This window comes from Brassica rapa, chromosome A05, assembly GCF_000309985.2.
Source record: "Brassica rapa cultivar Chiifu-401-42 chromosome A05, CAAS_Brap_v3.01, whole genome shotgun sequence".
Lineage (NCBI taxonomy): Eukaryota > Viridiplantae > Streptophyta > Magnoliopsida > Brassicales > Brassicaceae > Brassica > Brassica rapa.
The window spans coordinates 1,765,256-1,790,493 of NC_024799.2; the positions used below are offsets into that span (position 1 = coordinate 1,765,256).

The 25,238-nt window shown below is 36.1% G+C and overlaps 5 protein-coding genes across 12 annotated transcripts; 3 read left to right on the forward strand and 2 right to left on the reverse strand.

The window, feature by feature from the left end:
• Positions 1-74: 74 nt before the first annotated feature.
• Positions 75-3,265, forward strand: LOC103866687 (polyamine oxidase 2). 2 transcript variants are annotated; one of them, XM_009144652.2, is made up of 7 exons: positions 75-538; positions 901-1,016; positions 1,114-1,202; positions 1,309-1,422; positions 1,515-1,602; positions 1,694-1,980; positions 2,320-3,265. In XM_009144652.2, the coding sequence occupies exons 1-7, from the start codon at positions 499-501 to the stop codon at positions 3,056-3,058; spliced, it is 1,473 nt and encodes a 490-aa protein (XP_009142900.1). In that variant the 5' UTR covers positions 75-498; the 3' UTR covers positions 3,059-3,265. The 2 variants fall into 2 exon arrangements, with proteins under 2 accessions (XP_009142900.1, XP_009142901.1); XM_009144653.2 differs by having other exon boundaries at positions 141-538; positions 916-1,016.
• Positions 3,266-3,552: 287 nt separating this feature from the next.
• LOC103866688 (protein NPG1) lies at positions 3,553-7,554 on the reverse strand. Of its 7 annotated transcripts, none has more exons than XM_033292419.1 (7): positions 7,429-7,447; positions 7,232-7,327; positions 6,485-6,721; positions 6,148-6,406; positions 4,738-5,948; positions 4,148-4,295; positions 3,553-4,070 (listed from the first exon to the last, which is right to left on the reverse strand). In XM_033292419.1, exons 3-7 carry the CDS (start codon positions 6,662-6,664, stop codon positions 3,742-3,744), a joined length of 2,127 nt encoding a protein of 708 aa, XP_033148310.1. In that variant the 5' UTR covers positions 6,665-6,721; positions 7,232-7,327; positions 7,429-7,447; the 3' UTR covers positions 3,553-3,741. The 7 variants fall into 7 exon arrangements, with proteins under 7 accessions (XP_033148310.1, XP_018514831.1, XP_009142904.1 ...); XM_018659315.2 differs by having other exon boundaries at positions 3,567-4,070; positions 6,485-6,729; positions 7,424-7,554; XM_009144656.3 differs by having other exon boundaries at positions 3,567-4,070; positions 6,485-6,729; positions 7,236-7,327; positions 7,424-7,544.
• Positions 7,555-8,847: 1,293 nt separating this feature from the next.
• LOC103866689 (probable pectinesterase/pectinesterase inhibitor 16) lies at positions 8,848-12,073 on the forward strand. Its single transcript, XM_009144657.3, has 2 exons — positions 8,848-10,712; positions 11,183-12,073. The coding sequence occupies exons 1-2, from the start codon at positions 9,815-9,817 to the stop codon at positions 11,857-11,859; spliced, it is 1,575 nt and encodes a 524-aa protein (XP_009142905.1). The 5' UTR covers positions 8,848-9,814; the 3' UTR covers positions 11,860-12,073.
• Positions 12,074-19,859: 7,786 nt separating this feature from the next.
• Positions 19,860-20,927, forward strand: LOC103866690 (transcription factor IBH1). The gene has a single exon (XM_009144658.3). The coding sequence runs from the start codon at positions 20,104-20,106 to the stop codon at positions 20,575-20,577; it is 474 nt and encodes a 157-aa protein (XP_009142906.1). The 5' UTR covers positions 19,860-20,103; the 3' UTR covers positions 20,578-20,927.
• Positions 20,928-22,079: 1,152 nt separating this feature from the next.
• On the reverse strand, positions 22,080-25,163 carry LOC103866691 (signal peptide peptidase-like 3). Its single transcript, XM_009144659.3, has 14 exons — positions 24,906-25,163; positions 24,668-24,829; positions 24,457-24,568; positions 24,262-24,381; positions 24,023-24,177; positions 23,775-23,954; positions 23,658-23,692; positions 23,406-23,562; positions 23,238-23,291; positions 23,066-23,158; positions 22,834-22,976; positions 22,690-22,760; positions 22,528-22,611; positions 22,080-22,433 (listed from the first exon to the last, which is right to left on the reverse strand). Exons 1-14 carry the CDS (start codon positions 25,053-25,055, stop codon positions 22,324-22,326), a joined length of 1,626 nt encoding a protein of 541 aa, XP_009142907.1. The 5' UTR covers positions 25,056-25,163; the 3' UTR covers positions 22,080-22,323.
• Positions 25,164-25,238: the final 75 nt, after the last annotated feature.

The following is a 25,238-nucleotide window of genomic DNA, read 5'->3' on the forward strand; positions in this document are numbered from 1 at the left end:
TGGGCTTTTTCGGTTATATAAAGCAAACCCAACCTACTTTTTCCTGACTTTAAGAGATTCGAAGCCGACAATTCCCCTGGACTCCGTTTATCTTCTCTCTCTAGAACTCTCTTTTTCTCTCTCTCTCTCTCTCTCTCTCTCTCTCTCTCTCTCTCTCTCTCTCTCTCTTACCAATTTACCTAACCTCGTCTCTCTCATTCAAGTTTCTGGGATTTCTCTATTGTTTCGCTTGAGATTACGCGCATCCGATCGTCGTAGATCAAAGTTGGATACAGTAGGCAAAAAAGTGAAAACAATAAAAGAAGTCGCATGAATTTGTTTGGAGGCCTGATCTTTTCATCGTCATTGATTTCGAGCCACTTTACGACTTGTCTTCTCATCTTCATCCTTCATTTTTCTCCCCAGCTTCCTTCTAATAGTAATAATAATAATAATAATAATAATCGTAATCGTAATTCTAATCGTAATTGTTTGATCAATTGAAAATAAAAAAAAATCATGGAGTCGAGGAAAAACTCTGATCGTCAAATGCGTAGAGGTATTTCATTCTTTCACCTTTTGTCGGAAATTCTGTTTTTTATTGTTGGATTATGAACTTGGTAGTTTGGTTCTGTAATAAAAATTATGTTTTTTTTTTTGGGTTTGGTCTTAATTTTGCCCTCGTGGTGATTTCTCTGTCGGTGATTTGATTCTGGCGTCTTATTGTTTGGTTGTATTTGTCACAAAGGGTTCTTTTTTTTTTGTGTGGGCTAAATAAATCGTTTAGTTTTATTCTCTGGGCATCTTTAGGTGTTACCTCAATAGCTATATGTTTCCTAAAGACATGAAAACTTAGGAGAAGGAGAGAGGAATTGTCACAAGTGTTATTCTTTGGTTAAATTTTTCTTACTTTTATCACAGCCAATTGCTTTTCAGCTGGTGGGAGAATGAAGACAAGGTCACCTTCTGTTATAGTGATCGGAGGTGGTTTTGCTGGAATCTCAGCTGCTCGCACTCTTCAAGATGCTTCCTTTCAGGTTTGTGTATAGTGATCTTCTTATGAATCTCCTTGAGTGCTATATTGCAGTTTATGATCATCATCACTTTCTCACCGTTGTGTTGTGTTTTTTGTAGGTTATGGTGTTGGAGTCACGTGATAGGATTGGTGGACGAGTTCACACTGATTACTCCTTCGGTTTTCCTGTTGATCTTGGTGCTTCATGGTAAATAAAGGACAAGTGTGATCTTGTTGTTGGTTGTTGGTTGATGTTTGAGTTTTTTTTTTTTTGGGTTATCTTTGCTAACTGCTTTAGCATTGTTTTCTCACAGGCTGCACGGAGTGTGCAAAGAGAATCCTCTGGCACCTGTAATTGGGAGACTAGGATTGCCTTTGTATCGTACTAGTGGTGACAACTCGGTCTTGTATGATCATGATCTCGAGAGGTGTGTGTACAACATTTTGCCATTTGTAATCTTAATCCTCTTTATTTCTTTTTCATTCTTATTTGACATTGTGTAACACTTTGTTTCTGCAGCTATGCTCTGTTTGATATGGAGGGCAATCAAGTCCCTCAAGAGTTGGTAACCAATGTTGGCATAACTTTTGAGCAGATTCTAGAAGAGGTATGTCTCCTTCACATTCATTTGCTTCTGATTGTTGTGTTAGTCTTTTGTTGTACACTCTTAACTAGATTCTCTTCTTTCGCAAATGCAGATCAATAAAGTGAGGGATGAGCAGGACGCAGACATGTCGATCTCTCAGGCTTTCTCAATTGTGTTTTCAAGGAAACCTGAGTTGAGGTTAGAGGGGCTTGCACACAATGTACTTCAGTGGTACTTATGCCGCATGGAAGGCTGGTTTGCAGCAGATGCTGACACCATCTCTGCAAAGTGTTGGGACCAGGAGGAGTTGCTTCCTGGTGGACACGGTCTTATGGTCAGAGGCTATCGTCCTGTCATCAACACTTTAGCCAAAGGGATTGACATTCGTCTAGGCCATAGGTAAGCTTAAGTGTTTTAGCATTTGTATTAGGTCTTTATTAGTAGTCAATGTTCAGAAAATCTTGTGGGAACTAGCCTCTTTACATTAGATATTTTAGTTTTTTTGGGTTTAATTATAAAATTATTTTGATGAATTGAAAAAAAATATTAATATATAAAAAAAACTAGAGTTTGGATTTGCACTGATATTATTGCTCAATTTAATTCAATTTATCCAGTTTGAAATGGTTTAAACCGATTTGAGTTGTATAAATCGGATTTTAAAAAAATCGTTTCGGCTAAGTCCAGTTTTTAGAACATTTGTTAGTAGTCATAGCATTTGTTTTCTTTGCTTCTCAGGGTTACTAAGATCGTTAGACGGTACAATGGAGTAAAAGTAACAACAGAGAACGGTGAAACATTCGTTGCAGACGCTGCAGTGATCGCTGTTCCTCTCGGCGTCTTAAAATCCGGAACCATAACATTCGAACCAAAGCTACCAGAGTGGAAGCAAGAAGCGATCAACGACCTAGGAGTAGGCATCGAGAACAAGATCATCCTCCACTTCGAAAAAGTCTTCTGGCCAAAAGTAGAGTTTCTAGGCGTAGTCGCAGAAACCTCCTACGGCTGCAGCTATTTTCTCAACCTCCACAAGGCCACAGGACATCCTGTTCTTGTCTATATGCCTGCCGGTCAGCTCGCCAAGGACATCGAGAAGATGTCTGATGAAGCGGCTGCTAGCTTCGCCGTCTTGCAGCTCCAGAGGATTCTTCCTGACGCGTTACCTCCGGTGCAGTGTCTGGTCTCGAGGTGGGGGTCTGATGTGAACTCGTTGGGGTCTTATAGCTATGATATCGTGGGGAAGCCTCATGATTTGTATGAGAGGCTTAGGGTGCCGGTGGATAACTTATTCTTTGCCGGTGAAGCGACGAGCTCGAGCTTCCCGGGGTCGGTTCACGGGGCGTATTCGACGGGTTTGATGGCGGGGGAGGATTGTAGGATGCGTGTGTTGGAGAGGTATGGGGAGTTGGATCTGTTTCAGCCTGTGATGGGTGAAGAAGGACCTGCCTCTGTTCCTCTTCTTATATCTCGTCTCTAAATCCATCCATTACCGTCATCAGTCTCTGCAACCTGTTGTGCTTTATTCCTATTGATTACTAATACAAACCTGAAGTGATGTATTGTCTTGCTGAGAGAAAACAGTAACTCTTCTAGTGTTGGATTGTCTTAAAACTTCTTTCTGTGTTTTATTCTATAATTTGAACACTATATATTTATATTAAGCTCCTCCTTGAGGATGAACCTATTTTCTTTTGACATAATAAGTATATTTGCGCTAGTATTACAAAAGTTTGATGTCATAAACACAACTTAAAATGATGTAAGATACACGACTTAAAATCGGAAAATTGATACTTCTTCCTTAGATGATGTTTCAGATTTTTTTTTTAATTAGATGATATTTTCAAATTTCAATACAATATTTATCAATTTCACATATTATATAACTTTTATATTTTTAATCTATTTTCTAGTGGTTGAAATATGGTTTACATGTATATAGTTATTGCTATTTTTGTTTAGAAAATATACAAACATTTAATTTATGTGCATAAATCTAAAACGTCAAATAAAAAGAAATGGAGTAAGTATTATTTTACAAAACTCGAAATCATATTATGTTTGAAGAAATTAAGATGTATTTTCTTTTTACATAAGATGAAAGAAACAAAACTGAGCATATAAATATAAAATATTTGTAACAATGGGGTTTGTGGGATATTAAAGAATGGTTGAGAAGCTTTCAATAGGATCAGATTCTTCAAGCATGGAAGCAGCTTGAAAGCAATCAGTAGCATCAGCTATACGTCCATCGTACTTATGAACCAGACCTAAGTAATACCAAGCTTTTCTGTTTGTTGGATCAATCCTCAACGCATCAGACAGCAAGCTTCTCGCCACAGGAAGTGTTGGTTGATGTTCTTTCCCTCTTTCAGACAACAACGCTCCAACTGCTACTTTGCAAGGAACCGATGATTCGTCTAGTAATAAACCGTCCAAGAAAGCTGCTAATGCTGGTTTAAACTCCTTTCTCCCTTCCCACATTCGACCTGATCATTACCAAAAATGAGCATATTAATACAAAGGGATGTTAAGAGAGTAGTTAAAAGTGTGTTCTGGTTCTTGCCTTCTGTATGCAGCATTGAAGCAGAGTATTGTTTCAGCTCGCCTGCCTTCTTTAGACAGACTTCTACGTCGTTCCAGTGTGAAAGGCTTGAGTAAAGATAAGCTAAGCCATGCCACACTTCAAACTCATTCACTTTGTCTTCTTCCATCTGTTATTGGTTTAAAAGGCGTTAAAGAAAAGGTTTTGATTAGCCCTGGGGTTTCAGGTCGGGTATTAGCAGTGGTTTTGATTAGTTCAGTTCGGCAACAATTCCACCGACCAAAGAATCGGTTCAGTTTCGGTTCGGTTTGTTTTCGGTTAATTTCGGTTTTTAAAATCTTAAACGAAAATAACAAATTTTTTGGGTTTTGGTTAGATTTCAGTTTATTTTTCTAAAAAATAGATATTTTTGGTTAAATTTGGTTAGTTTGGTTGGTTCGGTTTGGTTACTTTGGTTAATTTTGGATAAACCGAATCATTTCAAAATCCCACCGAACTAAACCGAACTCAAAACCTTGCGAAAACCGAAAATTTCGGTTCGGCTGGTTCGGTTCAAATCCTTAGGCAATGAAGATCTCAAAAGAACATGAAACAAAAGAGATTTAACAAACCTGAGAAAGAGTTCTGAGTGGTCCGAAGGACTTCCTCTGCGCTTGAACCAAAGCTAGAAGGTAACGGTAAGTCTCAACAGCTTCTGTCGGATTCGACTGAGAGATCTTCAGCTTTGCCTTAAGTCTCAACAAAGGCCCCTGATCCCACTTTGCTGTTTCATCCAACGCAGCATCAGTCACAACCTCAGCTTCAGAGAACCGTTGCTGAGCAGACAGAACAAGCGCCAAAAACCTCCATCCTTTCAACACCGACCCTCCCGTCGCATCTATAAACTCTTTAGCGTACCTTGACGCAGCCTTTAAGTTCCTTTGCTCAGCGTATTGTACACCTAACTCAAATATCAAATCAGGATTGTTGTGCTCAAACGCTATAGCTCCATCTAACGCCTTCAAAGACTCTGACTGAAGCCGAGACCTTTCGAAATCCGACGTGGGGACTTTCGCTTGCTTCCCAAGGCAAAGCCCCAACATCCTGAAACCAACTCCTTTCAAATGCTCATCCATCCCTTGAGCATTGTTCACAGCTCTCTGCGCGTAGCCGGCGCCTTCACCAGCTAAAGAAGGCTCTTCGCTGCAAAGCTTAGAAGCTAACAAAAGCGCCACGAGGTCATCAGGCTGCTCGTGCTTATGGAGAGACTTTCTGAGAAGGTTAACCGCCGCGCTGGTTTGACCCGCCGCGCTGTAACAAAGAGCTAAACTGTTCCAACGCTCAACGCGGCTGAACACACCAGGCATCACTTCTTCAAGCTGTTTAGCGAGAACTGATGTTTGGCTACATAAAGATAATCCAAAGGTTAAGTGTTCGATCACAGACGGGTCCCATTTGGCTTTCCCTTGGTTGAACTTCTTGAGAAGGATCATCAGAAGGAGAATGGCTTCTTCCAAGTTGTTTCTAGGCACGTAGGAGCCTTCCACCTGAGAGCCTAGACTCGGTGGACTCGCTTCGACTCCTGAGTGGAGAAGAAAGACTGCGAAGTCTTTCTGAACCCTTGCGCAAGAGTCGTTATCTAGACTCCATTGGCTTAAGAGCGCGCGTCTGTAAGCTGATATCGCTTCTTGGTAGTCACCAGACTCTTTCCATAGCGCTGGAAGCAGCTCCACGGCGTGGCTGACGGTTTCTTGAAGCCTTGTGTCTACTTGAGCATCTGGTATCCCTTGCTGAAAGATCTTCTCAACTGAATCAAGAACACTTTTGCATTCTTGTGCAGCCTCTGCACATAAAAGAAATATTCAGATTATTATTTTTTGAATACTTGGGCCCAAAACCACAACATGTAATATTAGTTTCGTCCCAACGGTCACTCGAACTGGGAGTAGAGACCTCTGAGTCCTTTCCAGTTGAGCTAATGACCTCCGGTAAGATTTAAAATTTTACAAAATGTTACCAAGATCAAGAGGTGTTTTTTTTACCTGTTGTTCTCCCAAGCTTTTGAAGGGATTTGGCTTTCAAGTAGATAGCTTCAAGAACTAAGTTAGCAGCATGCTGTGAAGCCGATTGCTGCGGCTGTTCACGAGGAACTTTCTTCTTAGTAGACGGTTTCTCAGGGGGAGGAGCAGAGACCTGTAGCCGCTGGATGGCTGCTTGAAGGTCAATACCTTCAAAGACGCGAAGCGCGCCTTCTACATTGCCTCTTTGGTACTCTAGTCTTCCCAGAAGTGCTCTTGCTTCCTATTTAACCAAGTGAAAAGATTGAGAGTTCTTTTCTTGGATTGATGAATGTTTGGAAGATGAGAAAGAGAAACAAACCTCGGAGTTGAGTGATAAGCCTTCTCTCAAAGAAGATTCAGCGTCTTGGATGTTTCCTTCATCAAGCTTTGCTTCGACTTCGGTTGTTTTCATACAGGCTCCATTTGCGCAAAGCCGCAGAGTAGGACTCTCACTTTCGCCGTTGTTCTCGCTAAGCTCTGAAGATTGATCACCAAGCATTGTTCACTTTGTCACTCTCTATTTATCCTTTTAGTACTTATCCATTGTAACTAGCAGCTGCATAACTTGGAAAAACAAAATAAACAAACTCATTCCACAGTAATCAAAGCTAAAGAAGATCTAACATTATCATTGATTTGAGTCAACATTTTTTGTGATCTCGAAAGGACCCACCAAAATGGAAACTTCAAAGACAAAACAAACAAACAAACAAACAAACAAACAAAAAGTCTTTAGCTTTGTCATCTTTCTGACTTTTGTTTTTGGTTTGATATTTTAACTAAAGAATCATTACCATACACAGTTCATACTACATTACTTTGATCTGTCATCCTTCACATCAGCTAGATATATATATATATATATGCAAAATGAAATTTTCAAATTCACATTTGAAATCAAAGAGCAATGTCGGTGCCAAATTGTATCAAGAAAATTGCAATGCAGGTTCTCAGAAAGAAACAAATTTGTCAACGCCAATGACGAAATGAATCTCGCAGATAATTCAAATCGTTTCAATCAGAACACAAAGCCAATTTCGAGGATATTAAAAAAAATCTACAGTACCTACGGATCATTCGCTTCATGTTCTAGAGGAAAGCAGATCGAATCAATGGTGCAAAAGGAGAAGAAGCTGGTACACTCGCGAGCGAGGAATCGGATCTGAGCACCGTTAGTTATGAAATGTGAATCTGTCTGACGAAGGAGACGAAACAATTAAAAAAAAATGAGAGAAAGAGAGGAAACTTTTTTTCTCACCGTACGTTTTGATCTTTATTAAATTGTTATTATTACAAAGACTGTTTGTGTGTCCAAACGAACGGAGTCTTTGGGAGCCGTACGTGGTTCCGTTGTTTGCAGAACGTGAACGGAGAGAGATAGACACCCTGTTCTGTCTGAAAAACTTATTATTTTTGTGCAATTCCGTTTTTTCATTAGGGGTATATGTGTCCTTTCGTCGGTTAGTTCTGTAAGAGGTAGAGATGTTATAATTGGGCTGTCTGCTTCTATATAGCCCAACCCATTAAAAAGGTTAATTAGAGCCTAATCCCGCGCGTAAAGAAATAAGAAAAACAAAGGACAGTTCGTATGAAAGTTTCTTTTTTTTTTCTGGCTCAAGTGTTTAAATGTATCCCATATGAAAGCTAGTCACCATTAGTAATTCTTCTATCGCTAAAAGTTATCCGAAAATATATTTAAGAACATTAAAGCCATATGCATTTCCTTCTAAAATATATAGGACAAAAGCGTTAGGTAGTATTTACATACTTCTAAACGATTAAAATCAATCAATTTCAAACCATTAATACATCATAACACAAGTTCTAACTTTTTTATTATATTTTGTTGTTTTGTTTTAAAGAGTGTTACCCTCGAAAGTAATTATAAGTTTGGAACGATGAAGCATTTTATTTGACTGCAACAGTCTCAATCTAGTAGAAAAATGATTGAAAAGCATAGCCCCTCACATCCACGGAGAATGTATTGTTACAAAGGCGTGAGGACCAGTCTATCAATCGAATAATTTGCAAGCTTTAAATATTCCTTTTGGATGAAATATTATTTTGGAACATTATCCTCCTTACAATCACATAATAATCGAGGGCTTTAGAATTGCAAGCTGGAGTTTTGCTATTCATAGAAATTATCATCACGCTCCTTTGGCATTAAGAAACACTTCATCAAATTACTACGTATATTTACCAAAGCAACTATATACCTATTTATTTATACATATAATATAAGACAAAATCCGAACTATACTACTTACTTTTTGTTCTTCAATGTATATTAATTGAATTAATTTGTAGTATTATATATGCACATTATTGCGTGAATTAGTTATGCATGCATTTATTAGACAAGACCAGAGATTTAGCAATTTTGTAATATAGACAATTTTGTTGTCAAATACTATATAGATAGACGATTTCTGAAATCACTCGTAAGCTCTATTGGAGGCATATACTCCATGAGTTTAGTGGCATCCTTATCCATGCTATAAGATTGATTAATATAATACTTAACTTTTTTTATGGTCGAAAATAATACTTAATATTAAGAGTCGAATACGTATATATGTAGGCATCGTTAAACAAAAAAAAAAACGTATATATGTACGCATAGTGGGATAAACGGTGTGATTCATGTAGAACAAATACGGTTATGTTCATTGTAATTAACCAGCGAAGAACTGTCGAGGTAGAAAATATTTCAAGACGGTGACCGATACTGTGAATAGGAATATACTATATTGTATTTCCTATTAGTATTAATTGTGCCTTCATAACATCTAAATACTTTATGATGAGCTGTTTGTAAAAGGGTATGAACCAAATAGACGCGGTTTGCTTTAGAATGTTCACACTTTATTTTGGTCATTAAGTTAATGAATGTTAGCCAAAAACATATTTAAATGAATTTCACTTAAATGTTACACTTTGCATGTTATAGATCAACTATATCATACATAACTAGACATAGAATATACTAATATGTTTATATTCGCAATAAAAGAAAGCACATACATTATACGTAGTAGCTCTATGATTAAAAAGCAGCAAATGATTGTGAATATTACGCACAGACTGGCAATTTTAAAGCCCTTATACATCGTTGCTTCACTCTTAAGGTTTGCGTTTAAAGAACTAACTTCATAAACACTAATGTCGATTCAATCATAATTATTGTAAAATGTTAACTTGATTGCATCGATGCATATATGTATGGTTTCTCTCTTTTTTTCAATAACGTAAAAATAAGGTACTTGTGATGACTTCCTCTAAATCCTATTTTACACCAATAGATTGATAAAGATTAAGCTTCGTAAAACATCAAATGTTCTGAAATATTCATTCATTACATCATATGGAAGAGACTATATTAGGTACTGTCTTATTATACAATATTAAAGGTTAATATGGATACATTATAGTTTAATATTTTGGATATAAATCACAAGGTTTTGTGCGTGTTATTCATTGTGGTATATCATCTTGCTCGACACTTAAGAGTCGTGTGGTATTAAGTAACAAAAGAACAAAAAATTTAAAATAATAACGAACTTTACAATGCATGCTACTATATATACACATGGACCATTAAGCTGCTACTACTACAACTTGTAAATCATTAAGTTTCATAACTATAATGGCTTCATCATCATCAACATTATTACATCATAAGATTTCAAAAACACTGATGATTTTACTTATTATAAATTTCGTAAACCTATTTCAAACCACCTCAGCTGTGACCAACTCCAATTCCAACTCCCACTTCTCAAGATTCTCGAGACATGGAAGCTCATCATCGAGAACCAAACAAGGGTTTCTAGCATCGGTCCAAGCGAGTATGAACCATGCTATCTTGGCTCGTTCTCTCGCTTTCAATCTCACTCTTTCTCATCGAACCACACAAGTCCACATGGCCGATCCCATTCACGACTGCCTTGAGCTGCTCGACGACACACTTGATATGTTGTCTCGCATCACCATGATGCAAGACAAAGCTTCAAGTGACGACGATGAAGACGTTCATACATGGCTAAGCGCAGCCCTCACGAACCAAGACACTTGTCAGCAAAGCCTCCAAGAAAAATCCAACTCTTACAAACACGGAATCGCGATGGATTTCGCCGCAAGAAACCTCACCGGTTTGTTAACTAACTCGCTTGAGTTGTTCGCATCCGTGAAGTCAAAAGGCCGAAGACTCTTGTCAGAACAGGCGCACTATCCGAGGTTTGTTACTTGGCTAAAAGAGCGGAGGCTTTTAGAAGCTTCGGTGGAGGAACTGAAGATTGATGCGGTGGTGGCTGCAGACGGTAGTGGGACTCACAAAACCGTAGGAGAAGCGTTGGCTGCGTCGTTGGCGAGTAGTGGTGGCAGAACCGTAATTCACCTGAAAGCTGGAACCTATCATGAAAACATCAAGATTCCGACAAAGCAAAAGAACGTTATGTTAGTTGGTGATGGTAAGGGTAAAACGATCATTGTCGGTAGCCGAAGCAATAGAGGCGGCTGGACTACATATCAATCTGCCACCGTCGGTAAGATACAATATAAATTAATAATTCAACGAGTAAAAAAATTATCCGAAAATGAATAAAAACTGGAAAACTAATATTCTTTACCAAAACCAATTGAATGTATATTCAGTTTCGATTTTAATTTTTTTTTTTTTTGGTTTTAAAAAATATAGAAATTAATGAAATTAAAACATTTTTCTAAAAATCAGTGGGTAGAACTAGGTAGAACGGATATAAACGAACTTTTTTATAATATAAACGAACTTTTCTGATGTGAATTTCTAATAATCGGTCTAGGTGATGCCTATAATCATCTGCCTAAACATTAATCTTCTATAAAATAGCTTCAGTACCGGTTTGGTTTCAGTCTTTTTACAAAATAAAAGAATTTATTTAATCTAAAGGAGTTTGAATTAATATATGTTCCTCCTGGTTCGGTTTGGTACGGTTTTGATTTGGTTAACAAAATGTTTCTTTTTATAATATTGAAGCTGCTATGGGAGAGGGGTTTATAGCGCGCGACATAACGTTCGTGAACAGTGCCGGACCCAAATCGGAGCAAGCGGTGGCTCTCCGCGTCGGAGCAGATAAATCCGTCGTGTATCGATGCTCCGTCGAAGGATACCAAGACTCACTCTACACACACTCCAAAAGACAGTTCTACCGAGACACAGACATCACCGGAACCGTCGACTTCATATTCGGAAACTCCGTCGTCGTGTTCCAGTCATGCAACATCGTCGCCCGGAAGCCCTTACCGGGTCAGAGAAACTTCGTGACGGCGCAAGGGCGGAGCCACCCGGAGCAGAACACGGGAATCTCCATTCAGAACTGCAAGATCACGGCGCAGTCGATGACTTTTCTTGGCCGGCCGTGGAAAGAGTACTCGAGGACGGTGGTGATGCAGTCTTTTCTCGACGGGTCGATCCACCCGTCGGGTTGGTCTCCTTGGTCGGGTTCGGGTAGTTTCGGTCTCAAGACACTGTTTTACGGGGAGTTTGAGAATACGGGTCCTGGATCATCGGTTTCGGGTCGGGTTAAATGGGCCGGGTATCATCCGTCTTTAACGGTGAAGGAAGCGGAAGGATTTACTGTTGCTGGTTTCATTGGCGGGACGATGTGGTTGCCGTCAACGGGCGTTAGTTTCGACTCTGGTCTTGTGAAGTGAGCTTAAGCTGGGGTGTGACAATTATTATCTAAAGTGTTTTGTAATCGTCTTAGTTTAATTGTGATTAACACTTTCTTAATTAATTCATACTGTGTGTTAAATAATCCTATTTTCTTTCTATTATTTGTTTGTGAAAATGTAAAGAAATGTTGGCTAATAAAATTTGGATGGATTGTTACTACTAAAATGTTATACATTTCACAATATCTCTATTTATAAACTTAATTGTCGAGACTCATTTCAGTATTTTTTTTTTGTTTAGGTGGTAACTGCAAATAAATAGACATAGTTATCTTTGTAGCTAATAACACTATCAGGAAATAAGAATTTTACAACTTGTGCTAACCGCTAACTAATCTCTACTATATAAAAGGAACTAATTTAGAGATTTCTAAGGTATGCCACATCAGCAAAAATATTCCTATCCAATCAAAATTATACATCACTTTTAGTTTAACAAGCCTAAATAAAATCCAACCTTAATCGAAGCCCGTTCCCTAATCATATTACAATGAATCCCATTTTCTTTAAACAACAAATTTTCAAGAGATTAAATATGACCCAGATCAGCTAATCTTTTTCCTCACTGTCCCATGCCTTTTCTCTATATGTTCTCTACAGTTTAAAGAAAAATCAATAGTCATCATAAATCTTATAATTTCCTTAGTTACCTAGATCTATAACTGCCATCTTCCACTAATTCTACTAGCTCCATATAAATATGCCGATGTATCCTTCTGCAGCCAGAATTTCTCTCACAGTTGGTCGCCACCGGCTTCCATGCATGCGTGGCTAAGCAACTTTTCTGGCTAAGCAACTTTTCTGGCGAAGCTATCTACAGCCGGGTCCAGTTTCGATCTGATGCTTTTGAAAAAATAACAAGGTTACGACATTTATAGTTACAAAAATTCTCTATGAGATTTTCATTTCCATTGAGCTTTGATTGGTTTCATATCTGAAATCAAGAGAAAATGGTGAAGGGAACGATTACCACCATGGTAACACGTTTATTTCCATGGAGCTGTGATTGCGCAACTGCGCAAGAGCTCGACAACTCAATCAAGTACAATATTTTGCATTTTTAGCTCATTTATTTTTCATTATGTTATGTTATGAATACATTTGAATGTGCTTGCGTCTGAACTTTTTGCAGTTAATGGAAAATTATTAGCTCTGTTTTTCTTTTCTTTTTGGAGATGTTAAAGATTTGAAAATGGATGAAGAAGGTTGAAACTTGGAAGATAGTGGTTTTGAAGAAGGTTGGATTCGACAAATTTGAGCCAGAGAGTGTGTACATGGCAAAAGACTTTGTGATACATTTTAAAAATAACTTGAAGAAAGATTGTGATACTTAGGAGACTCAATTTAAGGATAACATATGTCTTTTCGCAGAAGTCACTCTTCCTCAACTGCCACATGACATGGTTCCAAAAACTATTAGTGAGTTGTCTAAATCCCAGCTTTTGGTTTCAGCCAGAGCCGAGAGTGTTCATGAATTCCAGAAATTACGCAAACCAGAAAGTTCAGAGTTTAGAAGCTGTGTATCCAACGTTTCCGTACTCCATGCCGATGACAAAGAAAAGTGAATTCTTTGAGGTTCTTTCTATTATTTTTTCTCTTCTTTCGTTCTTCATCTCTATATGATGGGGTTGAATGGTATAGGATGTAGCTTTGGATCTTTTGTTTTTTTTTTTAAGTTTAACCTGTAGATTTTGTAGCTTTAGCTTTAAATTTAATTGATGTATTAGCTTTAAGTAAAATCGGTTATCACCTGCCTAAAAATCTTATTGCATATAGTCTAATGTGTACATTCGTGAACTGTTTCCTTGAGCATGAGAAGCTGGAGAAGATGAAGCTCCGGCAGGATTACCGGAGCTTATGACACTCCAATCTCATAGGGAGTGCTTCTACTAAGTAGACCATTGAGAACTTGCAACATTGGAAAGGAGCAGCACATGATAGGATAGTTTATTCAATGTAAGTAGAATGTCCTAAAGGTTAATATTGAAGGGTGTATTTTTCATGTATCTTAATATATCGAAAGAGTTTTACATCAAACGAAAGTCAAGTAATTCAGCTCGAGCAAGCATTCCCAATAAGTTGCATCCCAAAGTCCTGGCTCCAGATGGTCAAAGTTACTAAGATCTTCAAAAGATTTAGAATGGTCATAGTTACTAAGATCTTAAAATGATTTAGCATACTTGAAAAGTAATGTGAGCATGCTTGAACAAACCAATAAAGTTTCGTTTGAATGCAAAATCTGTTTTAGAAGCACATTGATTGGGCAAATAATAAAATCAGGCAAGAAAAAGAAATATGGTAATAACATGAACACCAGTTTCTCAAACTTGACTCTAAACAACAGTGACCGAAGCTAACTACCACACCTCCTTGATGATTCTCTCATCTCCAACACAACTTCCTTAAAAAAAATATGTCTACCCTATCATTTTAAAAATATGTTCGACTTTCACATAATTTTGTTACATCTATACTATATAATTAAGAAAGTTAAATGAATCATTAATTCAAATTGGCACAAAAAAATGATGAAACAAATAGTTTTTAAAATAAAATAATCTATAAACATATTCAAATAATTTATTCCAAAAATGTTATAAAATAAATAGTGAAATTTTAGCTGAGAGATAACTTAAAATATATAATAAAACTAAATTTATATATTTTTTTCCAGTAGTTTGGTAATATGAATAATTTTAAAAAAAAAGTCAAACTATTAAGTTAAAACAGTTTATTTTTCAAAGTATAAGAGCATTAAAAATTTGGATTAAAACAAAAATTTAAATATTTTATATTTGATGGATATACAATTTTTTGGATGAAACATTTACCAAACACTATTATATACTATTTCTCCTATTTTAAAATAGTTAATAGATTTATAATTAACACCCGATCAAAAAAATAACAGCTGAGAAATTACATAAGTGTAAAATAAAAAACAAAGTGAAATTTATCAGTTCAAAAAATCACAACGAAAACTCAAATCCATCACCATATAATTACACATTACCTTATATATTTTAATTTTTTGAAAAGTAAAATGGTATAAAATATTCAAATATATAAAGATGTAAAATGAGCTTCAAAAATAATAATAATAAAGATGTAAAATAAGTTTATAAGATACAATCCGCGCGTTTCAGCACCAGAGGAATGGCCAGCATTTGCAAGTTATTTGGAGGATATAAACAGCTTGAAAGAGAGTTTTTCCCACGCAGAGATTATCTATGTACCAAGAACGCATAACAAGAAGGCGGATAGCTTAGCCCGTAGCGCTAGGAAGGAAACGTCTTTTGTAGTTCACATGGATCAAGATCTCCCAGTTTGGTTCACAGAGTCTATATGAGTCTGTAAAGTTGATGACAAAAAAAAAAAAAGATACAATCCGCGCGTAGCGCGGACAAGAATTCTAGTACATTTATAATTTTGCCAAAGGAATTGGAAAACTATTGTAGTAAGTAAAGTGTCAAACTGTTGGACCGAAATTTCTACCTATTGATAAGGCCTAAGCCCGTCCAGTTCTAAACTTGGAGCCTATACACGATGGTAGAAGAATTATTTATGTATCTTGGGGTTTTTCTGCTCTCCCTATAAACATCTGATTGGATTTGTACTTTTGTTTCTAATAATACTTTTATGAACAGAAATATATTTCGCCCCCCCCCACCCCCCCCCCCCCCCCCCCTCGTAATTTGATCTATCAATTTAGTTTTATAAACAGAAATCACTTTAATTTATCTGTCAATATCTAGTTTTGTATTGATCCATCTCCTCCTAAAGTAAGAGGCCGTGTAGAGAAGTTTTGGTTGTTGAACTTTGTGAAAAGTTTGTTGTCATATGAATGACTGTGATGATCACAGCCTTGAAAATGGTTCGATTATCCAACTTTATCGTTATCTGGCTTGCTGCTAGTTGCTACTAGTCTATTGGTAGAACGAAATAATAAATTGTGATCTTTATTGGTTATAAGCATTTTTTTTACTGAATACTTTTGGTACGGTCGGTCGGTCTATTAATAAAGAATGTCTACATCAGTATACACTGTTAAGATGCGACGACATGCGATGGTTTTGAGTTTTTTTTGGGAGATATTTCATGTGCACATGTTACAACCAAATATTTGTTGAACTGAAAGTAGTTAGGTAATTAATAAAATTATGAGTATTTAATTAAATTCGTATGTTTTCATCTTGTGGACATGTAAGATGAAAAGTGTAAATAAATATACTCAGTGTTGCATTTTTGAGATTTTTTCAATTAGTTTCTCACAAAATGAACTTCTGGATATGTAATAACACGTTTAAACTTGCTAATTGTAACTTGTAAACGATAGAAAAATATAGTATAATTTTATTTTATGTGAGAGTGAGACCCAGAGCCTCCTAACCTTAATCGAAGAAAATGATAAACGATGATTAAAAAGTTTAAATGAAAATAAAAGAGTTAATTAGGAAGTAGTCTTCGTTCCGAGTATTAAAATCTTGCCTCTCTAACAATAGGCAAGATTGGCCCACCTTTTCATTTTCCACGGTTCTGTTTTTCAACTCAAATAATCAAATAATGAATTACATGTATGTATTGTATATGTGTGGGTGTGGCCAAACCCACGTGCAAACCCTTTGTTTATGTCCGCTTATTTAAGTCTTTGTAATCTAGTAACCAACAAAACTAGTCCAAACATGCAATGCTTAACTAGTAATATCGTTCACATTGTCGAGTTTCAAACTTAACATAACGTGATCTCATCTCTAATCTTCTATTCGTTGTATATGAACTTCTCTTTGTTGATTCTTAATTATAAGAATACGTTACAACCAGTCCTGGCAGTGTAGTATTTTTTAACGAGTGCATTGTGTATACAATATGAATATCTAAAATTAATCTAAAAGAAACGAAAGTGAAACCTACAATTATATTACGCCTTTTTTTAACTTCTCTCAAATCAGTTAAACATGTTTAAGCGAATATTTGCGGATATACAGCTTAGTTTATAAGTCTTGTTCCAAAATGACCAACACATGTTTTCACCTTCTCATCTTTATAGACTTTCTTTGCGGGTTCGTCTTGTTGCATGAGGGGGGTGAACGGTCCTTTATCTTTCTGCATTTGCAATATTCAACCTGAGACAAGCAACATTTGATGTTTCCCCGCGACTTGGGCAATCTCATTTGGTAAAAGGTTCTCAGATGACTATCTTCTGACTATGCTTTTAAATGACTGGCCTCACTTTATGTATTGGTTATCTAGAACATCTCCCAAACTGAAAACTACTCGCGGGGATAGAAAAGGGTCACAGATACTTCATATAAAGTCTTCAAGCAGATCGACAGGTGCTTTAAGGACATCATCCTTAATCTATCATAAAGGCTTTTGAAATCTCATATACAATCTGGTTTTCTTGCGACAGGTGATTCACATTGTGGATTGGTTAATTTTCATTTTTCACCATATTTCCATTATTTTTCTTTCTATTTTGGTCTCTTAAAAAACTCTTAAAAACTGTTCCTTATATAATAGACATAATTTTGTGGATATAAATATTTCACTATATTAAATAAACATATATTACTGTGTTTATATTTTACTGGTACACTATTCTTGAGTCACGGCCTCATCTCATTGGTTTTGGCCTGTCTTATAAGGAAAAACAAAAACAAAAATGAAAGAAAAGTATAGCGCCGTCATGTTATCCACCGGAGAAAGTAACAACGGAGCCACATCAGCCATTACGGGAACAGATTCGCCGACAGTTGTAACGTCAAGTTTAATCAGCCGTCTTCTTTCTTACAAACGTAATAATAAAACAACTGACAATAGAAAGAAGACGTCAGTAATGACGTGATTTTTTCACACGTTTCGTTTATAAACGTGAATACGATATAAATTTATTTTCTTCTGTTTCATAGTTGTCAAGTCACTATTATTACTGTTTGTTCTTTTCTATTTTGTGTTTACATTATTAGTTGAATATTTAAGTTAGCCCCAACGACTAAAACTATCAATTACAGAAAATGAGAAGGGGAATCAAATAAAACGAATGGTGTGGTTAATATTAATCAAATAATTAAAGCATAAATTAAAAGATAAAGATAAGAGAGAAAGGAAAGTGGAGGGTGGGTAAAGGCCATAGCCATGTGCCTTCATGTGGTGGTTGGCCCATTCCTGGGTCCACTCTACCACTTCTTTAACTCCTTCTTTTATCTCTTATTTAATACAAATCTTATTATTCATTTAGTTTGACTCTTAAATAAACTTAATTACCATTTGAACTTCAAAATATGTCTTCTATGATATAGATGTATAATTTGAAACTTACAGAAAAACTTTGGGTTTGATTAAGGGAATTAATTAATTTTGGAGTTGAATTTTAGAGTGGGATATATATGATAATCATAATATACAAAATAATTAATGGCGTGAAAAATACGCCCGGCGGCAAAGCGGTAGGGAGAGAGTGATTAACACAAAAGAGATGGGACTAATGCTAAATTATAGCCTTAACCAAACACAAATCGTATTCTTCAAGTCTCTCTTCTCCATCTTTTATTTATTCTGTGGGCTGTCGTTTCTTAAATTTGTTTATTATATAGTTTACATATAATGCTGGTGTCACCTTTAGGTCAAACCAATCGAATTATCTCATATAATAAGAAAAGGTGAAGAAGATATCATTTATATTTTGTTGTTGCTCTTGCATGGTGATTTGGTGAATATTTTATATGTAGTTGATCACCTTTTGTCACGTTTTATGTTTGATGATGCGAGCGGGTACTACGTTTATTAACACTCTTCCCTCTAATAAAAATCATAGTTGTTTTTCTCAGTTGGGTTACTTTCCGAGCTAACGCATAGTTCAAACTTCAACTCGATCATGTTGGAATTGAAAACATAAACCAGTGGTAGCGTTGTGTTGTGCTTTTGTTTGTAAGATATTGATCAAGTAAATATTATTCAATAAATTGAAATTTTTGGGAGATTTTTTTAGTTAATAATTTTGCAATGAAAATGAGTATCTAGAATCATTCCATACCAGTCATCATTTAATTGTCAACTAATGTTGACATAAATACATACACATTAGATAAAGATATATAGCTTACCTAATATATAATCATAAACGTCTCTATTAGCTGTTCACGTTAATTAACCCATACGCATTCGTCACTAAACTTAACCTCTTATAAAACCAAACAAATAAACACAAATATGAGGCTGAAATCTTATTCCGTAATCTGATGCCTGCTCCTAATTGCTCCCTTTTCCGTTTATTCTTAAAGCTATGAGCCAAAGGGCTTTAATTATTTTGCATTTACGTAAACATCATCCGAATTATTTTTTTTTTTAGTATAATACTAACCTTATTGTTATATATTAATATCTATCTATGTAATATATTTCAAATTGGTCAGAAAATAGCCAAGTTCTGTTAATCTATTCGCATCACCCTTTTTCTTTAAGCCAAAACATCGTTTTCCACTAAATGTCTATTTATTTATTCAAGACTTTATAACCCTAGGTGCATGTTATACTTATCTAAATACATATGTTTTGCTATACTAACTTCATATTTCATTTTAAATTATAATATCTAATGGTTTAACACATCTATTATTCACCAGTAAACATTCTAAAAGTATACTAAATTCACAGCAGACGAGTCTTCAAAATTTGAAGTAATACTATACAATTTTCATTTTATATTTTGATATTAAACCCCCAATACAAAACTTCTTATTTATTTTGTTTTTTGTTAAGTATTATTTATTTTGTTCATGTCACCATTGATAAATAAACTGCCAGTTAAAACTTCTATCCTCATACTTCAATCCAACTAAATTTGATGGGTCAGTTCAGCTCCAAAACTCAATCTATCAAAAGCCAATATAGCTCATCTACTTTTCGTCATCTCTTAATGTTTTTCTTTCAACTCTAGTTATATTTAGAACATGAATTAACAACTATCTAAAAAAAACTTTTAGGTCGACATATATATATATATAGTTATAACTTTATACAGGGTTTTGAATAGTTGTGTCTTGTGACATAAAAAACCATATTTGTAAAACAAAAGTTAAGTGTAAGGAAAAATAAACAACTTTCCCCTCTCTCTCCAGTCTCTCTCATCTCCTTTATTTATTAACCCTAACATTGTGCTGTTCTCACAATTTTTTTATAAAGGTTCTCAACTCAAGTTCTTCTTTTTCTCTAAGAACACAAACAATGGCTTCTGCAGACAAACCCATAAACACAGACGTCCCTGAAAAGGATGTTTTTACCCTCCACTTCCTCCAATCCCTCTCAAATCTCAGAAGACAAAACACTTTCAATTCTCCTGAAAAAACAAACGATCGTGTTAAGAAAATCAAGAAGGCTGCGTATGTATCCATGGCCAGAGCAGCCGGAGGGACTAACCGGCTGTGGAGCAGAGCCCTCTTGCGCCGAGCCGCCAAAGAAAACAGTAAAGTCGTCAGGTTTCCTAGGAGGAAGAAGAGGGTGACGTGTCTGAGGAGGAGGAGGAGTAACCGGAGAGATCCAGTGGAGGAGGAGGAAGCGGAGAGGCTGAGGAATCTTGTCCCGGGAGGCGGTGGCATGGAGACATCAAAGCTGATGGAAGAGACGGCTCATTACATCAAGTGCCTTAGTATGCAGGTTAAGGTTATGCAGTGTCTCGTTGATGGCTTAGCTCCGAAATGATCATCATCATCATCATTAATGATGCATATAATATTGGCTTATCTCCAACACACATAGTATTGGAATGGAGTGATCATGACGCATATCTATATATGTGTACATATATTCTTATATGTATTATGTATACATACGTGTAAGATAGGATATATACATACTAAATGTGTGGATATGTATTAGTTAAGGAAAGAAAGAATTTTCTTCTTTTTTTGTTTATTTTCTTGAATTTTGATAAAAGGGTATGTTATATATTAGCATGCTTAATTTGGTATTGTTTTTTGTCATAACAAAATAATGTAAACATTAGGGTTTGGGAACTTGCCGTTGGAGCTACGCAGTGCTTTCGTTTTCCATTTTTTAGCTATTATCTGCTTGGCTCGTCTTGATTGTAAATCATGAATCATGTTTCTATGGATGGATATATATATATATATATATATTATATCGACTAACTTACAAAATAAATTATAGTACCCATAATAACTATTAGAAAATTCACACTTTTAGACTTTTAGTCTAATTTGTAAAGCTTATACATATTATCTTCACAACTCAGCTTATCAAGGAGCTATGGAAACTTTGTTCTCCTTTAGATGATCTTATCCAAAGTTTCAATTTCTTTTGAACTTAAAAAAAGCAACCTTGGTTGTAAGCAATATTTTCTTTTGTTTGAATTAATTTAACATTTTTTTTAAAAAATGTTTTTAAAATATACTATAGCTAGTTAAAACTATTATTATAGTATTTAGTGATTTATTTGAGAAATTCTATAGGATAGTTTTTTAAAAAAATTTATCACAAAAATAACATTAATTGAGAAATATACCAATTTTTTTATTAAAGAGTAGAAATGCATTTATATCTTAGGGTTAACTAATCTAAACCTAGAGCTTAGAGTTAAGATGTGAGGTTTTTAAGATAAAGTTTCATATTTTAAAAAATAAAAAATTAAAATTAAAATTTTCAAAATAAAAAAAAAGTTATTTTAGTTATTTTTTTATTGAATGCTATTTTTATAATAAAAACTTAAAATGACTATTTGAGAGAATTGCCTTTGTTATATCTGACAAGTGTCGCAGTCTTCATATCTATTCTTAAAAAAGTTCAGTTTGCAGAAATTTATTAGAGTAAAATGGTTAAAGAAACTCATCAAAATTTTTTTACCTCCCTTCTATAACTCTCACACACACTAGCTACAGAATTCATGCCGGATACAAGTTATATAACTCCATCAGACTATCACATAATTAACAAAGAGACTACTAAATTACATTTTTTTTCTATCTAATCGCATGTTTAGTGGGAACTGAATTATTTACAAGTCATATAGTGCAGTTGGTCATACATATATTTCATACGGTTGTCCTACTTTATCAATAATTATATACGTGCATATAAAATAGACTGGTCACTGGTTGGTCAATTCCACAATTTCACATCAAAAACTGATCGTGCATTAAACTTTCATCGGAATTACATTACATTTTTCCATTTTTCATTTAACATGACAAACTCGTAAGTTTTATGGAACTGGCTATGTATCAGATACAAGAATAAACAAAAAGGGAATTTGAATAACTTGAAATATTACGAAATGATGGTTACTGTGTGAGTCTGAATTCAAGGAGAAGAGAATATCATATGGACTCTGTACAACATGTCATGAGTCTTCTTACTACATAACCTCTCTTTTTTTAAGCTGATCTGGTTTGATTGATAACACACCATTAGCTTTGTTGAATCATTTTCTTATGCCACAGGCAGAGTATCCTCCGGCGTGTTAGACTCTGATTCTTCAATACCGTAGTTCCATAGCTCTTTAAGCTCTCCTCTTACCAACCCTAGAATGACAGCCAAACCTAGAGAAAGAAAAAAACACATCAAGTTTTTGTTTCAAACCCATGGACAAGATCAGATAAGAGGAAGAGAAACTCGAGCTTCTGGTATTATTACCGAGTGTGCATGGTACGATGTAGAGTAGCGCAGGCTGACCATGTCCGTCCATTAGATACAGACCTAGATATGTTAGTAACAGACCTACACAACAGAACCAAATGTGTTTTAAGGATTTACTAGAAAATCAATTTATGTTATGTTTGCAGAATTAAACTTTACCAACTCCATAGCCAATAGTCAACCAAAGGAAGTATCCACTTGAGATTACTCTCTTCTTGATCTTGTCATATCTGTGAGACCAAAGAGAAGAGTAAGTAAGCACTAAAGTCAGAAAGAATTGAACATAGTAATCTTTTGAAGTACCTGGAAGCAAAGGAAATGAGCAGACCGGGGAAGAGGATGTCTCCAAAACCAATCATATCATAGCCACCCCAAGGATCGAAAAACCGAGGAATCCTTAGTAACATAGGAATGGACTCCCCGCTGCTGCTGTCTCCTTGTGCAACCTACAAAGAAGGGATCTCAAGTAAGACTATCAACTAGATAACTTGCCATGCTCTACAAGACTACTCAGCTATTAGAATCAGATACTCACCACAATCATAACACTCTCGTGGAATATCAATGGTGATATGAAGACCCAGAAGATGTCATAGACAAACGCGCAGCAGAGAAGAACAGTAGCAACCTGGAGGTACAGATAACTATCAGAACAAAGATAGAGAACTACCATGTATCATCACTAACTAAGAAGCCAGATTAACTACCTTGATGTTAGGTAATCGAACCACTTGCAAGGCTGTGATCATCAAACAGATGCCCTGCCAACATTGTGCAAAATGAATATTCCAAAGAGAGAAATATAAAACAATCATAAGACACTGAGAGGAATGGCTTCTAAAAGCATTCACTGCATGAAGAAAGGGGAGCTTTACCAAGATGTCTTGTCCAGCCCAAGCATACGATGTGTGCCGTTTCACAAACCAGAAGACAGCAAACGCCAGACAAAAGATATTCACCAAAAGTGACATCCATGACATTGTCCCAAGCAAAGGGAGCTTCACAGATCTCCGACCAAGATGTCTCCACTTTCTGCAGGCGGATCACAACATATATCTATCAAGAGATGCTAACCAGAAAAAGAAAAAAAAGAGAGAAGTGAGATGTTTAGGAAAAATTTAGAATACCTCAATAAAACTGCCGTAATGATGTTATGCATACCCTGAAAAACAACAGCCACACATTGTTAAACAAATGGGAAAACTCAAACATAGATTCAATCTCAATATTCTACAACTTATTACCTGCATGCCACCGATGCAGAAGAATATGGTGAGCACCCACACAAACCATGATGACATAAAGTAGAAAAGGAGCAGCAGAAAAATGGAGGCTGTTACTATAAAGAACACAGCACCAGTGACACTTATATCAAGGATCTCCTTCTCTGGATCATCTTTCCTGGTTCCAGCACCACTAAATTCCTGAAACAAAATCAAGTTTCAAGTCAATCTTCTTGTATTAGCTACTAAATATACATTGAAGTGTAAACCTTTGCTAATATGCTGTAAGATTCATTAGCTTGGTCAGGATCAGTAAGATCTGACCACAGAGATGCAACGACAACAGTTCCAACAGCCATGAGCAACAACAAACCTGCCGTGAGGTCCACAGCAGGACGACTTGGCGCATACAACAGAAGCTCAACTACAAGAGAATAAGCCTATTTAATGGCTGTGAGAGATTAAAAATAAAAAAACTGAAGTGGGACATCACAAGGGGCTCACTCACCACTCTTGTTATCCACCATAGACTTGTTGAGAGCATCTCCGCTTGACTTAGAGATCATTAACACAGGTATGCTAACATTCAAAGAAGTGTCCTTTTCCATACATCCCATCTCATCAAGATCTGACAAAAGATCATTAAATTAGATGATACAAAAACATCTACTACAAGACCAAAACTTCAAAAAAAAACAGAAACCTTCTTTGTCATTAATAACAAGCAGAGCAGAAGCGCCAGCTGCCTCAGCATGCTTTGCCTTCTCAGTGAAAGCACAGTTCCCACGGATCGACAAGGCAATACTTCCATCTAACTGAAACAGAGCAAAAAACAGAGTAAAAACAGAGCAAAGCTACATGAATCTGTGAAAAAGGCATTGACTTTTTGAGAAAGGATCACACTTTCGACTTACCCTGGAAGAGAGATTGGAGCACGAGTCCAAAGGACGCACAAAAGCAACCGGAGATCTAACGCCCTGACCAGCATCAGACGGCAACGACTCTCCGAATTGAGCGGTTAAGCCGGTTAAGAAGTCGTTGCTTTCAACACCATCAACCCAGTTCAAGATCTTAACCTGTGTAATAAGCAGAGGATTCCAGATAATGAGAATCATCAACTCAGCAAAGAAAGAATCTTTTTTTTTTGGTTACCATTTGGAACTTATTGGTACAGCCGGGAGACTCGAGGGTTGAGTCTTCGGTCCACGAGGCATCGTCTGCCGCCGCAAAGGAGAAGCCTAGCAGGAGGAGGAAGAGGAGTGCGGTGGAGCATCGGTGGCGCGGCGGATCAGACGAAGGCATGACGCAACCGACGGAATGAATCGGGGAAGAAGAGAGTTGCGGTTAAAAGCGTTTAGGAGATATCGGGAGTCAGACGGTCGATTATTATTATATAACTTGTCTTTTTTTTTCTTTTTCGATTTTTGTAATTAAATATATAATCTAATTATTATTAGTAGTTGTTAGTTAGTTAATTAAAGTATA

Bases quoted from the DNA above. Each gene is read 5' to 3' on its own strand.
- LOC103866687 (XM_009144652.2), top strand. From the start codon at position 499: ATGGAGTCGAGGAAAAACTCTGATCGTCAAATGCGTAGAG. The intron at 539-900 runs GTATTTCATTCT...CTTTTATCACAG, and splicing joins TGATCGTCAAATGCGTAGAG to CCAATTGCTTTTCAGCTGGT. The intron at 1,423-1,514 runs GTGTGTGTACAA...TTGTTTCTGCAG, and splicing joins TATGATCATGATCTCGAGAG to CTATGCTCTGTTTGATATGG.
- LOC103866688 (XM_033292419.1), bottom strand. From the start codon at position 6,664: ATGCTTGGTGATCAATCTTCAGAGCTTAGCGAGAACAACGGCGAAAGT. The intron at 6,407-6,484 runs GTTTGTTTCTCT...TTGGTTAAATAG, and splicing joins GCTTATCACTCAACTCCGAG to GAAGCAAGAGCACTTCTGGG. The intron at 5,949-6,147 runs GTAAAAAAAACA...TTTTATGTGCAG, and splicing joins AAAGCTTGGGAGAACAACAG to AGGCTGCACAAGAATGCAAA.
- LOC103866689 (XM_009144657.3), top strand. From the start codon at position 9,815: ATGGCTTCATCATCATCAACATTATTACATCATAAGATTTCAAAAACA. The intron at 10,713-11,182 runs GTAAGATACAAT...ATAATATTGAAG, and splicing joins ATATCAATCTGCCACCGTCG to CTGCTATGGGAGAGGGGTTT.
- LOC103866690 (XM_009144658.3), top strand. From the start codon at position 20,104: ATGGCTTCTGCAGACAAACCCATAAACACAGACGTCCCTGAAAAGGAT.
- LOC103866691 (XM_009144659.3), bottom strand. From the start codon at position 25,055: ATGCCTTCGTCTGATCCGCCGCGCCACCGATGCTCCACCGCACTCCTC. The intron at 23,563-23,657 runs GTATTCTAAATT...ATCCGCCTGCAG, and splicing joins ATTACGGCAGTTTTATTGAG to AAAGTGGAGACATCTTGGTC. The intron at 22,612-22,689 runs GTAAAGTTTAAT...TCTGTTGTGTAG, and splicing joins GACTATTGGCTATGGAGTTG to GTCTGTTACTAACATATCTA.